This window comes from Morus notabilis, unplaced genomic scaffold, assembly GCF_000414095.1.
Source record: "Morus notabilis unplaced genomic scaffold, ASM41409v2 Scaffold183, whole genome shotgun sequence".
NCBI lineage: Eukaryota > Viridiplantae > Streptophyta > Magnoliopsida > Rosales > Moraceae > Morus > Morus notabilis.
This window is the reverse complement of record NW_010366371.1, coordinates 16,401-31,552: the sequence shown is the minus strand read 5'-3', so window position 1 is coordinate 31,552 and position 15,152 is coordinate 16,401. Positions and strand designations below refer to the sequence as shown.

At 33.1% G+C, this 15,152-nt stretch overlaps 2 protein-coding genes across 3 annotated transcripts; one reads left to right on the top strand and one right to left on the bottom strand.

Annotated features, from left to right (window-relative positions):
• Positions 1-4,427: 4,427 nt before the first annotated feature.
• LOC21389583 (nudix hydrolase 15, mitochondrial) lies at positions 4,428-6,920 on the bottom strand. Its single transcript, XM_010110118.2, has 4 exons — positions 6,356-6,920; positions 6,107-6,249; positions 4,867-4,986; positions 4,428-4,765 (listed from the first exon to the last, which is right to left on the bottom strand). Exons 1-4 carry the CDS (start codon positions 6,726-6,728, stop codon positions 4,541-4,543), a joined length of 861 nt encoding a protein of 286 aa, XP_010108420.2. The 5' UTR covers positions 6,729-6,920; the 3' UTR covers positions 4,428-4,540.
• A 6,212-nt stretch (positions 6,921-13,132) lies between these two features.
• LOC21389582 (transcription factor TCP4) lies at positions 13,133-15,044 on the top strand. Of its 2 annotated transcripts, none has more exons than XM_024173501.1 (2): positions 13,133-13,205; positions 13,294-15,044. In XM_024173501.1, the coding sequence occupies exon 2, from the start codon at positions 13,381-13,383 to the stop codon at positions 14,461-14,463; it is 1,083 nt and encodes a 360-aa protein (XP_024029269.1). In that variant the 5' UTR covers positions 13,133-13,205; positions 13,294-13,380; the 3' UTR covers positions 14,464-15,044. The 2 variants fall into 2 exon arrangements, with proteins under 2 accessions (XP_024029269.1, XP_010108419.1); XM_010110117.2 differs by having other exon boundaries at positions 13,143-13,205; positions 13,305-15,044.
• The last annotated feature ends 108 nt before the right edge of the window (positions 15,045-15,152 follow it).

Sequence of the window (15,152 nt, the reverse complement as noted above, 5' to 3'; positions counted from 1 at the left end):
AGTTCCTTAATGAACACTTGTGTTTAACACCAAAACTATTTTGACAGTTTTGTAGTGTTTTTTAAGAAAATAGTTTAAAGCTTCTATCTAGAACTAAAACCAAGTTTAGCCTCAAATTCTAGAACTAAAAATAGGTTTAACTCCAAATTTTCAAACTAAATTTCGGCGGAGTTTCGCCTTATTTTCTGTGTTTCCCGAGCTATCCTTAGCCCGTTTTATCCGTTACTTCATCTTCTAAACATAACTAACAATCTTTTTCATACAATTTAATCAACTTAAGAACCATACTTTAGGGTACCATCAAATTTCTCACATGGATTTTCATATCTAAAAGTTGCTACAAATATAATCTAACAGCCACAAATTCATCCTAACCAATTGAAATTCAATCATCAACTTAGTAAACTTTCTCCATACTCTCTACCACATCCTAACCATTCGGCCAAGGTAGGAAAAATGAGAGAAAAACTGAAATCTCACCTTAGAAGAATGAAGAACAAACTCCGGAATCACCAATCCTCGGTAGTTTGATTGATTCCTACTTAAAACTTGTTTTTCTTCACTTTTGGTAATTTTTTTTTCTTCTCTCTCTTGGATGAACACCCACAGTTCTTGACATAAAAAAGAGAGTGTTTAATTATGTTTTTACACTTAAACATGTTGGAGAAGAAAATGAGGGGTCTAAGTGTAATTTCTTAACTTTTGGGCTCTTTTTTGCAAAAATCCACCAAAATATATCTTCTTGGCTTTTTGTATAAGCTTGGCCGGCCACCTCACTAAGCAAGTGGCATGATCTCAGTCCTTCATCTAAAAGTTACTTTAAATATCAACCATTTATCATTTAATAATTATCTTATTTTGGTTCAGCTTAAATTCTTGTCCAGTGTGCGTTTTATCTGTGTTTTTCAGACAGTTGATCAACTTAGTCAACTTTGACCATTCTTGATAACTTTTTGAAAGTGACATTTTGGTCGACTCTTGGTCAAAAATTTTTGACTCGGTCTGCTTAAATCAGTCGAAACCTCAATTTACGCGATTCGGCATTCTGAACCCTTTTTTCGTCCATTTTTCGTTCTGATTATTTCTAAAACCCTAGAATTGATGTTTTTCAATTCTTTTTCACTTCTTAACCTTATGATTCATGTGTTGGCCCACTTATGGGTTTAACACAGCATTCTGCACATCCTTCCTTATTGCAGTCTGAAAGTCGGTAACAGTATCTTACCTAACTTAAATTTCTAATTGCCTACTTGATGTCATCTTGCTTACATAAGCAAGGTTTAGTGAACACTTGGTAATCACCCATTGATGTTCTATTCTTATAGCTATTCTTATTACTTCATACTGACTTTTGGGAATTTACCTAGTTGACAGAAAATTTCAGTTTCCGACTTTGTCAACTTCTAAACTCATATTGCATCTGAATTTCTTTACTGATACACTACCCTTTAATTTCTTCTTATATGTTTAGAAATTAAGGGTTTTCTCTTTAAATGTCAGAGAGTTTCTCTATATGTTGCTAACATTATACTGCACTAAGAGATTCCTGAGATTAGGATTCTCAAACTGTATATGCACAGAGAATTCTTCCGCCTTAATTGCAGTAAGAATTTATCAACTGAATTTACTTGTTCTTAAAATATGAACTCATCATAAAACTTGCTACAGAATTTAGGAATACTAATATTAATTCCGTAAATCCTTCAATCACAAAATATGACAATATATTATTGAGAAAAGTCCTTAACTTAAATAAATAAATTTATATTATTTAATTTTAAAATTTTCTCGGTCATTACAGCACAGCATTCCTTTAAAAATGGGGACACCAAAATACTTTAAAGGAAAAGCACATTGTCTCATACCAAGCATTGCCAAGATATCAATTGCACGACGAATAGCAGATTTACCTATAAGCACCACAGACTTATCTTTAGTAAAAACTTGCCCAGAACTCAAGTTGTACTCATCAAGAAGATCAAACACTCGACGTAAATTCCTCTTAGATCCATTACAAAAAATCATCAAATTATGAGCAAAAAAGACATGAGAAGGAGCACAAACCCCTCGAGGAGCAGATATGATAATAAAGGGGTACGCCTTCTACGCCTGTCACTGTGCATTAGTTAATTACTAGTGAAAACTGTACGCGAAGACTCTAAGGTGTTTTCATTTACAAAAAAAAATTGAATTTGAATTTATTTAAAAAAAAACATTATAGCAATATGACTATTATTAGCAAATTTTGATATGCTATATTTTGTGAATAATATATGAAAAATTTGACATTTGATTATTATTGATTGAAATGTTAACTTTTTCATGTAATTATTGTAACTTTTATATTTTTTAATTATTTTAAAAATAAAAGTTTACTTTTATAACTTTCAAAGCTCAGGGTCCGTTCACTTCGTTGATTCGAGTTTTTAATTCGAGTTGAGATGTGACTTTATGTGAGAGCTTTTTACTGTAGCAAAAAAGTTAGATGTGATTGTTTTTGAGAGCTTTTTACTGTAGCAAAAATCGAATTCTAAACTCGAATCAGCGAAATGAACGGGGCCTCAATGATTATAGAAAAAAGTAGATTTAACATTTCAAATAACATTATGTATTAAAACAAGTATGAAAGTAGCATATCATATCACAATTTTTGATGCTAAATATACAATTGAAATTAACATTTGCATTAGAGATGATCTTATAAAAAATCTATTACATAAATCGTAAAGGAAAAAAAAAGCGATAAAAGAAATAAAAACAGAAACGAGAAAAAAGATAAAAAAGATAGAAATTTTTTTTTTAAAAAAAAACTTATGAGATGTTTCGCATTGTAATTTACAGGAAAAAGATATTTATATAGGGACATATTTAAAAAAATTAATTTAAAAGAGTAAGTAGAAAAAAATAATATTTGAAATAAGTGTAAGAGAAGTATTTAAAGGGGATATTTTAAAAATATATAAAAATCAGAGAGAGAGAGAGAGAGAAATGTGAAATGGTAACGAAACAGCCCCACGAAAACGATTACGGCCCTCACGAAAATGAATTCTCTCTGCGAAGGAGAGAAAGATTCAACTTAATTAATAGTAGGGTGAGTTTTAAGTTGAGATGGAGGAAAAAGAGAATGGAAAGAAAACGTGAAATAAAGAAAATAAGTTGAATTTTTTATGTTATTTGATATGATGAGTGAAAATAAAATATGTAATAAATTAATTATTATTTTATTAATTATTTTATATCAATTTAGCTTTGAAATAGGGATAAAAAATTATTTGTCATTATATGTGGATTTAAGTTTTCTACAATATTAGAGAGATAAAAATTAGTAGACCTATGATAACTTTTATCCACCCTACAATTTCTTTTAAAAATTAGTTGACCCCAAAATAACTTTTATCCACCCTACAATTTTTTTCCCTCCTCTCTTCCTACTTCTGTAAAAGGAACAAAAATGATTTTTTAAATGGAGAAAGTTAAAAAAAAAAAAAAAACCAGAAAAAAAGTTATCATAGCACAAAATTTTAAAACAAAACATTTTATTGCTAAGAATATTTTAATAGGTCGTTCTATGAAACTTAATTCTAAAGAAAATTTTGTCTCCAACTAATTAATTAGATGATGACCCAAAAAATGACTTCAGGATATTTATAGAAGATGCTTTTTTAAAACTTGAAGATAGCTATTTAACGTTATGTTTTTATAACCGAAGGTACCTTGTGTTAATGAATATAGTTTATTCTTTGAGAAATCATACAGTGAAATCCCCAAAATGCTTTCACTAGTGCAAGCGTTATTTTTGACCGTTGGATTAAATTTTTTAACATTTAAATATGCAAAAATCTAAATTAAAAATTTATAACGCGCTACATAAATACTCATTCTGTAGATCTGAGTGTTGCAAATTTAAACTAATAACCAAAAGCAGCGCTTCCTTACGGAGTTCCACCATAGAAGAAGCCATATTCTTTCCGCTCCATCTAAACCTTTAGAGTATGTTTGGTAAGAAAGAAAAGTAGAAAGAAAGAAGAAGGTGGAGGAATTTTAAGAGAAAAAATAAAAATGTAGGTTGTTTGGTAGGAGAGAAAAGAGAAAATAAGAGAAAATAAAGTGAAAAATAAAACATGTGGACCCCACTATTTTTTTTCTTTCCACAAGTGGGCAGAAAATGTTATGAAAAATGAAGACAACTCATTAAAGTGAACAAAGTTACTAAACTACCATTTTCTCCATCAACATCCAAGCAAAAAATTGAAAGGTATAAAAGTAATTTACGAGTAAAATTTTTTCTTTCCTCCTAATTTAACTTCCAATACCAAACAAGTGAAGGTAAGCTCATTTTCTTTCCATCTTCTCATACCACAAACAACATAAAAGAAAATCAATTTCCTTTCTATCATTACTATTTTCCATCACTTCCATATTTCCTTTCTATCCTATTTTCTTTCCTTCCTACCAAACATAGCATTAACTCCCAAGGAAAAGAACACTATTTCAATTAGGTCAAAAATATCATTACAATCCAAAGAAATTTCCGTTGAATTCAAGGCAATGTAGTATCCTTGTTTACAGTTCTAGGAACCTTAAAAATGGGATACTGCTCCAGAAAAGGCGGCTGCCGTTGGTATACCACCGATGCAGCCCTAATCAAGATCCCAGCAGTTAAACCCCATATCAAGAACTTCTTGTTCTCGGTTTCATAGTCAAAGAAGTGAATGAGATACTTGTTCCCCAACCACACAATCTCTTCCGCCCTTCGGTTTTCATCCTGGGAGAAAAATGTCATGCATGTTCCTTAAAAGATCCATTCCAAAAAAAGTATTTTCGACAGCTTCAATGCAAAGAGAAAGGGGATTACAAGAGAGAAACCTTGATAAACATCTCCAATGGAGCATCAAATACAGTTTCCACTTCGGCGGGATTTGGAGCAGGCTTGAAGGCTTCCTTCTCAGTAAGTATGCCAACGACTGGAACAACTCTGAGAAGGTGCTGCAAGGAAAACCAATGGCGTTTTTCATTCACACTAAGACATGATTATTACTCACTTTCAACTCACCGCTCGAACTCATGCTCGGATCTCACACGTCTGTCATAATTATCGAGGGAAGCACTGGACATGAATCATGTAAAGACACCTTTCTTAAAGTTAAGACACATGTTAATGTCTTCAAAGCCCACACTCAACAGAGCTGACGTCTCCAAGGAATAAGGCTAATATCTCTAGCCAAATATGATAAATACACTTAAGTGGGTAGTGCATATGCTAAGCTAGCCATACTTGCCATTGTTCTTATTAATTCCCCCTATTTGCATAGATATTATTACTATGTTTGAGGACCTACATGTTACTTTCTACCTTCACAATCAGCTTGAATTGAGTCATAAATTTTCACCAGTAAAATCTAACAATTTTACGCCTTTTCGGTTTCATTTTACCGTGAATACAGGACACAAGTTATCACTAGCAGATTACAGATCAAAACCAGCACAAGATCATGACTAACTAATCCCATGATTTTGTAACAATGGAATTTCCACTCTTTCTAAAGATTTGAACAGAAATTTAAATTTTGTGAGGGAAAACACTTTAGGAAAAAGGTTCGAACAGTAGTTCAAACTTATGAAACGAACAGGGGCTTAGCTTATCTTGGCAGAGGAGTATGTATGACGATAAGAATTCAGCTCTTTTCCATTATTTGGACAATAAAATCACTCCATTAGAAACCAATGAATGTAACAATTGATAAACACAAAGTAGAAAATTTAAATCTAATAAAATGTCGGAGAACTAAGTTCTTATAAATTCTTCTAGTCATCATCTAATTGCTTTATTTCTTCTACAAACTTTAACCATTAATATCACATGATCCAAAATTACACCATAAACTTGCAAAATTGATCAAAGCTAAAAGGCCACCATCCCTAGAACTCCCTAGAACCTCACTAAGCTTTCAAACAATCGAAAAAGCACTAAAAAGTCGAAGCTTTGACAAGCAAAGGAAAATTTAACTACACCATAAAAATGAAAACTCAAAAAATGAAACAAGAACAGAACCAATTTCAGACAAAAATAGCAAAGAAAACTCAAAAAAAAAAAAAAAAATAGTACCTTGGACAAAAATGGCTCAAGAACAGACACAACATTGACAAGCGAAGGATCCAAACCAATTTCCTCCTTCGCCTCTCTGGTAGCTGTGTCCCCATCATCCTTATCCCCTTCCTCTGCTTTCCCACCCGGCAACGCAACTTCACCTGCAATGCAAAAAAAATTCATTTTCCGCCTCAGTTTTCTCGGCAACCAAACAAACAGCCCTGGGAAAATCACCTCAAACCAAAACTCCAGTACGACGAATCCGACCGGAGTGAGAGGAGAGACTCGACGACCGCTTCGTGAGGATCACGCGCAGATCGCCGGCGTCGCCTTCGAAGAGGCAGATCAAGACGGCGGCTCTCTTCGGTCTGAACTTCTGCGGGTCGCGCGTGATCGGAGCCGCCGATTCGACGAAGCCGAGCTGGGAGACGACCTTGCCGGCGGCTTCATCGTTGGCGTCATCGTCGAGAGGTGTCGGCGGGGGCTTGTAGAGGCGGAGCTGATGGGCTAAGGCGGTGAGGCGCTGTGGGCCCCGCAACGAGGTTTGGGCCGAGTCCATTAGCAGTGGGATTGATGGTGATGCCCTTCTGAGAGCTGAAATCATTGGGTTCTTGGGGTGTGTACCTTGGTCTCTGTGCATTAGTTATTATAATTCAACTTAATTTAGTAATTGGGGTGGAATTTTAAGCTGAACCGGAGAATTTTGGGGCAAAAATTTTGAGAAAGACAAGGCGAATTAGAAAGATTTATGGTAGAGATTGGAGCTTTTAAGGAAAAAAATAATAAGACAAAATTTTGCACTGTTTAATCATGTTATGAGGCCTAGCTCAGTTGGTAAGAGCGGCCTCCTTGGAACAAAAGGTCCCGAGTGAAATCTAAAAATCCCCATCGACTAAGCAATAAAAAAAAGATTGGGAAAAAAATAATAATATAACAAAATTTGATGAATACATGACGATGTGTTTTGTGTTGCTAAAAGATTTGTTTTTTCATATTTTCTATTTAAAAAAAAAGAGAAAATTATAGATTCTATTGCTTTAAATACTTTATTTATTAAAAGTATATTTTTTTTGAAAGTATAATCCTTAATTAGTTCTAATATAAAAAGTATAAATATATGAATTAATGTTCAGGAGTAAAAATAATAAGGCTCAATTTCAAAGTTATTTTTAAAAATTTTCCTTTTAAAAAAGAATTAGGATACCTAAAGTGGCTGCGCAAGATAACATGGAAATAGAGGAGCTCCCTTGTAATCTAGATTCTGGACACCGGATATGTTTGCTTATTTGATATTTTCTTTCAAAAAAAAAAAAAACTTTTAGCTGGTCCCAAAAAAACAGAAGAAAATATATATATATATATATATTGTTCATTTTTTTAATACGTTCATTTTTTTCTTCTCCGTATGCACAATATGAGCAAAAAAATTTTAAAAATTAGGACCCCCATTTTTTTCTCCAAAATGGTTAACTCTCGATTTCAAAAAAAAAAAAAAAAATTTCGCTCATGATGTACATATAGAGACCAATTCGATACAAAAAGAGTAAAATTAACCTTACAAAACGTTCATGCAGAGGAAACCGTCTAATATTTTATATTCATTTTAATTTACCAACATTATTACATAAATTTTGGAGGTAAATTGTCAAGATTAAAATTGAAAAACCGATTTACAAAACCCATAAAATTAAGGACGTGTCCGTAAAATAAAAAAAAAACTTATTTTTTTGAAAATTTCTATTATGAAATTTTAAAAAATAAATAAATTATTAATATATTTTTATTTTTTAGCCATTAAATTTGAAACAGAGCTATTTATTATTTATTTTGTGTAGTAAAACTATTTTAATGTGATTTGCACTATTGGCATCATGGTATTGGGTCTTAAAGAAGAAGGATCCTTATTTTTATTTTTATTTTTCCTTTGTTTTGCTTTATTTGTTTACATATCTGACGTGTATTGGTCGAGTCGATGTTGAAACAGAAAAGATCGTTGATTCTAGATTGCAGATTGTTTGGAACTGGAGCGGACGAATTGGGATGATAATATTTCACTGGAGAAGTTATTTGGAACTATTTTTTTTTTCTTTTAATAATGAAAGGACAAGAAGCAAAAAAAGGGCGGATATTTCATCTTCATGAGGAAAAAAAAAAAAAAAAGGACACACACACAAAGAATATTCTTATTACAACTAATAAAAAAAAAAAATGCTTCAAGTAAAGATTGAATGGAGTATTATTACATGAGTATTCTCTCTTTTGCCATTTTAATAAGACCTGGCAGGATTATGGTATCCCAAAATATACACACACACACATATATATATTCAGACACACGAGCATCATGATCGTTATTCTACTAATATTATATACACTTTGTTTACACGAACGCGAGTTCAATATAACTTTAAGGTGAATTTTGTGCAGAAAGAATGTTCATTTAGACTACAAGCCAACAACATTTTCATTGGACTAAAAGCATTACGACATCTTTATCTGACTTGAAGCCCTTGAAGATTGGATTCTTCTCGAGAAAAGGCGGTGAGCAACGGTGAACGAGGGACGTATCTCTGATAAACTACTTCTCATTATTAGTTCAATGTTCATGGTAAAAAAATGAAGAAGCTACGTCGGTCTGTTCTAACCACACTTAGGCCCCGTTCATTTTATCGATTCGAGCTTAGAATTCAAGTTTTGCTATAGTAAAAAGCTTTCAGATCGAAACACTCACATTTAAAAAATTTTTTCTACAGTAAAAAAACTCACATAAAGTCACATCTCAACTCGAATCAGCGAACTAAATGGGCCCTTAATTCTTCTTCTGGCTTTGGTTTTCATCATGCAAGTACAACACCAAATAATGTTATGCATGATCTTTTTTTTTCCTATGATGTTTTGTGTGATCCTTCAAAATGCCATTTTACAACAAAATAATTTGACTTCTTTTTGAACTTAAGGGTTGGAGAATTTGAACTCATCACTTTATGATGGAATCGGATGTAGAATTACTACAAAACTATGCCTACAACCACAACAATTTGACAACTTTGGATGCACAAGAAAGGATAACCTTGATTTAAAAAAAAAAAGATATATTAGAAAAGGAGAATCAAATGTTGATTCAACTTAAGCAGGATTTGGAGTAGGCTTAAAGACTTTGGGTATGTTTGAAACTCGTTCCAAAATGATTTTATTTTTTGCTGAAAATGAAAACATTTTTAATCTCAGACAGAAATCATTTTTGAAAATGCATTTAGTAGTTTTATCAAGAGATTATTTTTAGTATAAAAAACTCATTAATGTATGTCTCTCTCTGCTCTCGAGAGGAGAAAAAGAAAACAAAAAATGAAAGACGACTAAAAGTCATTTTTCATTTCTCTCTCATTTAACACTAAACTAAAAAATTATTTTCATTTCCGTTTTTTATCTTTATTGCGCCAAATGCCGTTTTAAAAACGTTTTTATTTTTTCTTTTTCAAAAAAACGTAAAAAATAAAAACGAGAATAATTCTAAACACGACCTTTATTTTCCTTAAGCATGACAATTACTGGAACAAACTCTGAGAAAGTGATAAATCATGATTGAAGAGATTTCAATTTGATGTTTAAACTTTACGTACATGTAGTTTTCATGAAAGAGCTGTAGCTTCGTACGGCCTTGCCTGGATTTTTCCCAAACACAATTTACCAAGACAAATATTCCAAGCTCTATTACAATTAGTTGTTACATACTATAGGCTGTGAAAAGCTTAATCAGGAAAAGAAAAGGCATAAAGGACAACCACAGTTGGCTATCTATTATTGTTGTTGTTGGAAGTTGGCTATTTGGTTCTATGTTGACCGTTGCGCTTGTGGTTCAAATTAGCTAACACAAAGTATGACAGGGTATTGTTCTATATTTTTTTTTCTTTTTAAAAAACAATATCTTGTCTCCTAATCAAGGCCATCTATAACGGAAAACACTTCTTTAAATTCATCTATCTTTTTTTTTTCTTCTTTTTCTCTTTGCTTTGTTATTTGATTGAATTTGACATTTTTGTTTCTAACCACATTTTATAACCTTTGGTAGAGAGAAGAGCCGTGTAACTCTACATTTGTACATGATGTTAGTATATACATTATAATTCCAGAATTTGGAAGGAATAGAATGAGAAGAGGCATAACTATTTACTCAATGAGTCCATAAAGGGGTCAAGAAGGGGAAAAACATGAAAAGAAAAAAAAAAGTATTTCTTAAATCCCACCTTCATGAAATACTAAAAAAGGAAACATTTATTTGTAAAGGACCTTCTCCGATACGCTAATATACCGGTACGTTAAGTTTTTTATTCATCAAATTTACATAAAATTATGTAAAAATAAAAAAAAATATAAATCTAACAGTTACAAAAATTCTTACTTACCACTGCGTTAAATGTAACAAAAAAATCATTCTATTTGTAATCCGTACAATAATAATGCGTGAATATAGTTTAGCTTAGAGAAGTGGATATTGTGCATTCCAACAACCTCTAGTTCTAGCTTATCAAAAGGCGGGAACATTAGTGTGATCCAATCATTACCTAAAAAGAAGTTCAACAGATTCTTTTGAGTTAGTACTACAGCCAATGAACAATCAAATTATCAACTTTAAAAAATGAGCTAAGAAAAATTATTGGGGTGACTTTAAAGTGAAACAACTGTCCATTGTGTGGATGAATGTAGTCCATCCTTAAGGGATACTAATGGTTAGAAATATAGAGAGAGATCAATAATATATATATATATATATATATATATGACAGATTCATTTACTTACTATCAGCCGTTCAGATTACATTTGAGGGTCATGATTCACCTAAGAGCATGAATTTTTTACGAGTCTCATTTGAAGGCCCATATTCGGTTAAACTCCACTTATTGTTGGGAATAGACACTAATGGAGAGAAAAAGTTACTGTTTAACCACACCTCATGTCTATCTAAAACGAAGACCATGACCCCACAATCTACTCTTGTAATAAAAGAAAGAGCACTTACTCTTAAGTCATATTCGTTTTTGCAATTAGACGGACCAAAAGAAAAAAAAACAGATATAACAATTGATTAAATTCAAACTAAATGATATTAAAGTTGGTACTGCATAACCTGATACTTAAAAACAAATAAGAAAAATCCACTACTTTATGAGTTTTTTCTTCATTTTTTATGGATTTTTTTTTTTTTCATGTATTTAGTTACACGAAAAATGCTACTTATTACTAACAACGATGAGGAAGAGAACATATTGTAGGATAAAATTTTCAAGTTCCATCCAAATTCACAAACCACTCCTTAGACAAGCCAACAAGAAACAAATTCTGAAGTTAATACAATTATAAGCAATAAATGATGGAGCCGTTAAATTTGAACTCGGTAGAAGTAAACGGTATGAAGCGTTATATTAGTATGATTACTTTTTTGATTTTAGACTCGATGATGAGCATCTTGCCCAAATATACCATCCATTTTATTATTTAGTATTGTGATTAAAGAAACATTAAAAAAAAAAATCTCCTAGTGCTATTTTCAGAAAAACAAAGGAAAAAAGAAAAAAAATTTCATTCCACTAGTGCTATTTCTCAGGAAAAAAAATAAATCAAAATGCTTCCTTCTGTTTAGGGAATCATGCGTTTAATTTAAATTAATTTCTTCATATATCATACGTATTTCAAATGCACACGGTGCAAGTTATTTAATCTGCAAATTCAAAAAAAATTGTTCTACATGCCTCTTAAAAATTAACAAAAAGTTACATTGTAATTGAACAATTTAAGTACAAAAAGTTACATTAAAATGAACTACATCTATACACAATATAAATTAATACAGCTAGATCTAATATATGTAACATTACCAATCAGCCCCTCAAAACAAGATAAATTTACAACAATGCCCACTTGCTACAATTGGTTGCGAAGATTAAAAAAGTAGTAAAAATTTCTTTTAACAATCAATTACACCCATCATTTACTCATATTTAACAGCCCATCAAAGTATGGAATCAGCTTCCTATGTGTGTGTGCGCATATATATATATATATATGTATATGTATATATATATATATAAGTATCCGGTGGGCTCCCCCACATGCAATGTTGATGTTGTGTGTACCATCTTCCAAAGTGGGAACTGGGAAGGCAGTACTGAGTACTAACTACCTTCTCCTTTTCAAACCTCCATAGTCCCATGCCTGCCGGCTTTTAGGTACATGGCGTGAAGTGAGATCCAAATGCAACATCAAATAGTGGCATTTCCAGTCAGAAATGTACGCACGCCCTCTTTTCCACCAGATATTAGCTTCTTTCTACTATTGCTTTTCTAAAATTGCATTGTCCACGTTTCAGTCAAACAGTGTAATTGAAATATGCCAAGTAGAAAGTGGACTTGAGAAATATGTTGAGAACGTGCATTACTAATTCATGTTGGAAAACCACAACACAAATGTATTTTTAGATACTATCTTCAGCTGATTGGTGCAACGGTCAGGATTTGATAATCTAGAATTTGGTCTAGTTGGAGTGAACCATTCTGTGAGTAGAATTGAGTCGTGTTTTTTTTCCTTTCAATGATGTGCCCCTGAATTACAAAGCAAACGTCGAATGTGATGGCGCCAATGATCTTACTTTTATCAACAAACATATATATATATATATATATATATATATATTTGTAGATACCAAGTCAGAATTTTAAAATAAAAAAGGAGGGTCCTACCTGAAAAGCGATGAGGCTTTGGGTGATGAGATTTGAAGGGAGGGGAGCTGACATGATGAGCATGCGATAGGGCCCTCCTCCCAAGAAACTCCCAACATAATTGAAACAGTCCCTTTCTTATTGAGGAATCTTTTCAATCAAATATCACACACCACTAGTTGTAACTGGAAAACAGCTTTGTCATGCCAAACTACAAAGTATAGATATAGTACACATACACAGAAAAAAGTCACCAAGTATAGAGGAAGAGAGATGCATAAATAGAGCATTGAATCAGATAGTAAATCACAGTTAGCGCCACTTCACTTCTGCTGGGATACAAAAAGCAAATCTAACTGCAACTTCATTTTGCAGAAATGTGAAGGCCTAAACCTCATCAAAGGTAAATTCTTTTTTGATTTATCTATGTTTAATTAGACCTTGATTCAATCTCCCTTTTGGCAAGTTAATAGTTTTTCTGATTATTCAAGTGCATGTTAAGAAAGAGAGGCCATGGAGACTTCTGAAGATTGTGTGCGTATAGCAAAGTGAACTCACAGATAGATCAAAAACCATCTATGATGAGCTATTATTTACTAGATAGTGTTCCTCACCAAATTTTACAACAAAGAGAATTAAAGGATGATGAAAAAGAAGAGAAAGCTCGAGGTCAAGATCGAGATCAAGCAGAAGAGGAAGATGAGGAAGGAGAACAAGGCCAAGGACAGCAGATGATTTTTGGAAAGTACCAGCATGTTCAGTTACCACTTTGTGACAAAAGATATGATATAGATTATGAAAAATCTTGTAGGAAACTTTGTTACTCTAAGCAATTGGCTTTGGAGAAGCACCGGATCGTCAAGTTTGAGAGGGGAGAGAGGCGGAAACAGGCATCTGCGCGGCCATCTTCAAAACCGACGCAAGAGAATGAAGCAGGAGATGCTCTGCAAGTTCATGGAGGCCACGTTGTTCGGTTCATCAAGAAAAAGGAACGTCACAACAAGGTGTGCACTTCAAAAGGTCCAAGAGACCGGCGAGTCAGACTGTCAGCGCATACTGCTATACAATTCTATGATGTCCAAGATCGCCTCGGTTATGACCAACCAACTAAGGCTATTGATTGGTTGATTGAGAAGGCGAAAGCAGCCATTGAAGCACTCGCTGAATTGCCCGCTCAAAACAATGATTCATTTGATACTACTGACTGTGTGACACAACCACAGTCAATAATGAGAGACAAGAACTTGTATCCGCTTCAGTATCACCAAGGCTGTGATAATTGGCCACAGAAGATTTCGCTTGGATCGACTTCCAAGTGTGACAAGGAAGAGCAGTTGCATTTGAACAATGAAGGAATTTTCTCAATGGTAAGCCAATTCCAGGACTACCCAACTGAACAGAATTCAACACAAGGTCTCTGTCTTTCCCTTCAATCCTCTGAAGATCAGGATCTTTATCTCCACCATTCAAGTCCCATTGACTTTGATGAACAAGCCCTCAATTCCATGTCCAGTTTAACAGACTCGACTTCCATCGATACAGGCCGGTTTCAGAGTCTGATGGCCATCAATTCTTCCGCAGGCAATGAAGGAGCACAATTTTTCTTTAATTCCTTGCCTTCATTACTCCAACAGCCATTTCTTAGAGAGAACCAGTTTTAATCTTTAGTGGGGACCCCTTCAGTCCAGTAATTTGTTTTCACTTCACGCTTCCACTAATCCTCCAGCCTTTGATCATGGTCATGCCAAAACCGAATCACCAAATTCCGTTTTACTTCCCAGTAAAGGATTCTCGTAGAGGGGATTTGTTGAGATTTAGTTTCAGCATCCATACAGGGTGAAGAGCAGAAGCACAATGTAGTATGGGACAAAGAGTTTATTCATAAAGATATAATATGTTTGCCTATGTTTTTCTCATCTCATCTATTTTCAGAAATTGTCACTCTTCATCTCTACTTTGATATTTTATTGTTTATGCCTAGTCTTACCCTTACAAATGTTGCACTTGTGAAAATCACCTCTTTGTTCTTCCATGCATTCACTAATATCATAGAAAAGACCAAACTCTCTCTTATCATTGATATTAAAATACTCATATCTGCTGGAGAGCACTTTAGAACTTCTATTGTGGATTCCTTTAGTGGTAATAGTCCATGCTTGGTACTTGATAAGATAGCTGACTTTGAACAATTTCTGTCAAGTTCAGGTCACCTAAATATTTCTTATCAAAACCCAAAAATAAACAAATACATAAATACATAGAGAGAAAAAAAAAAAAAAAAAAAAAAAGAAATTTTGGGGGGTGCAGCCCATGTAGGGAAGAACGGGAAAAGAGGAGGCAGTGATTGTAA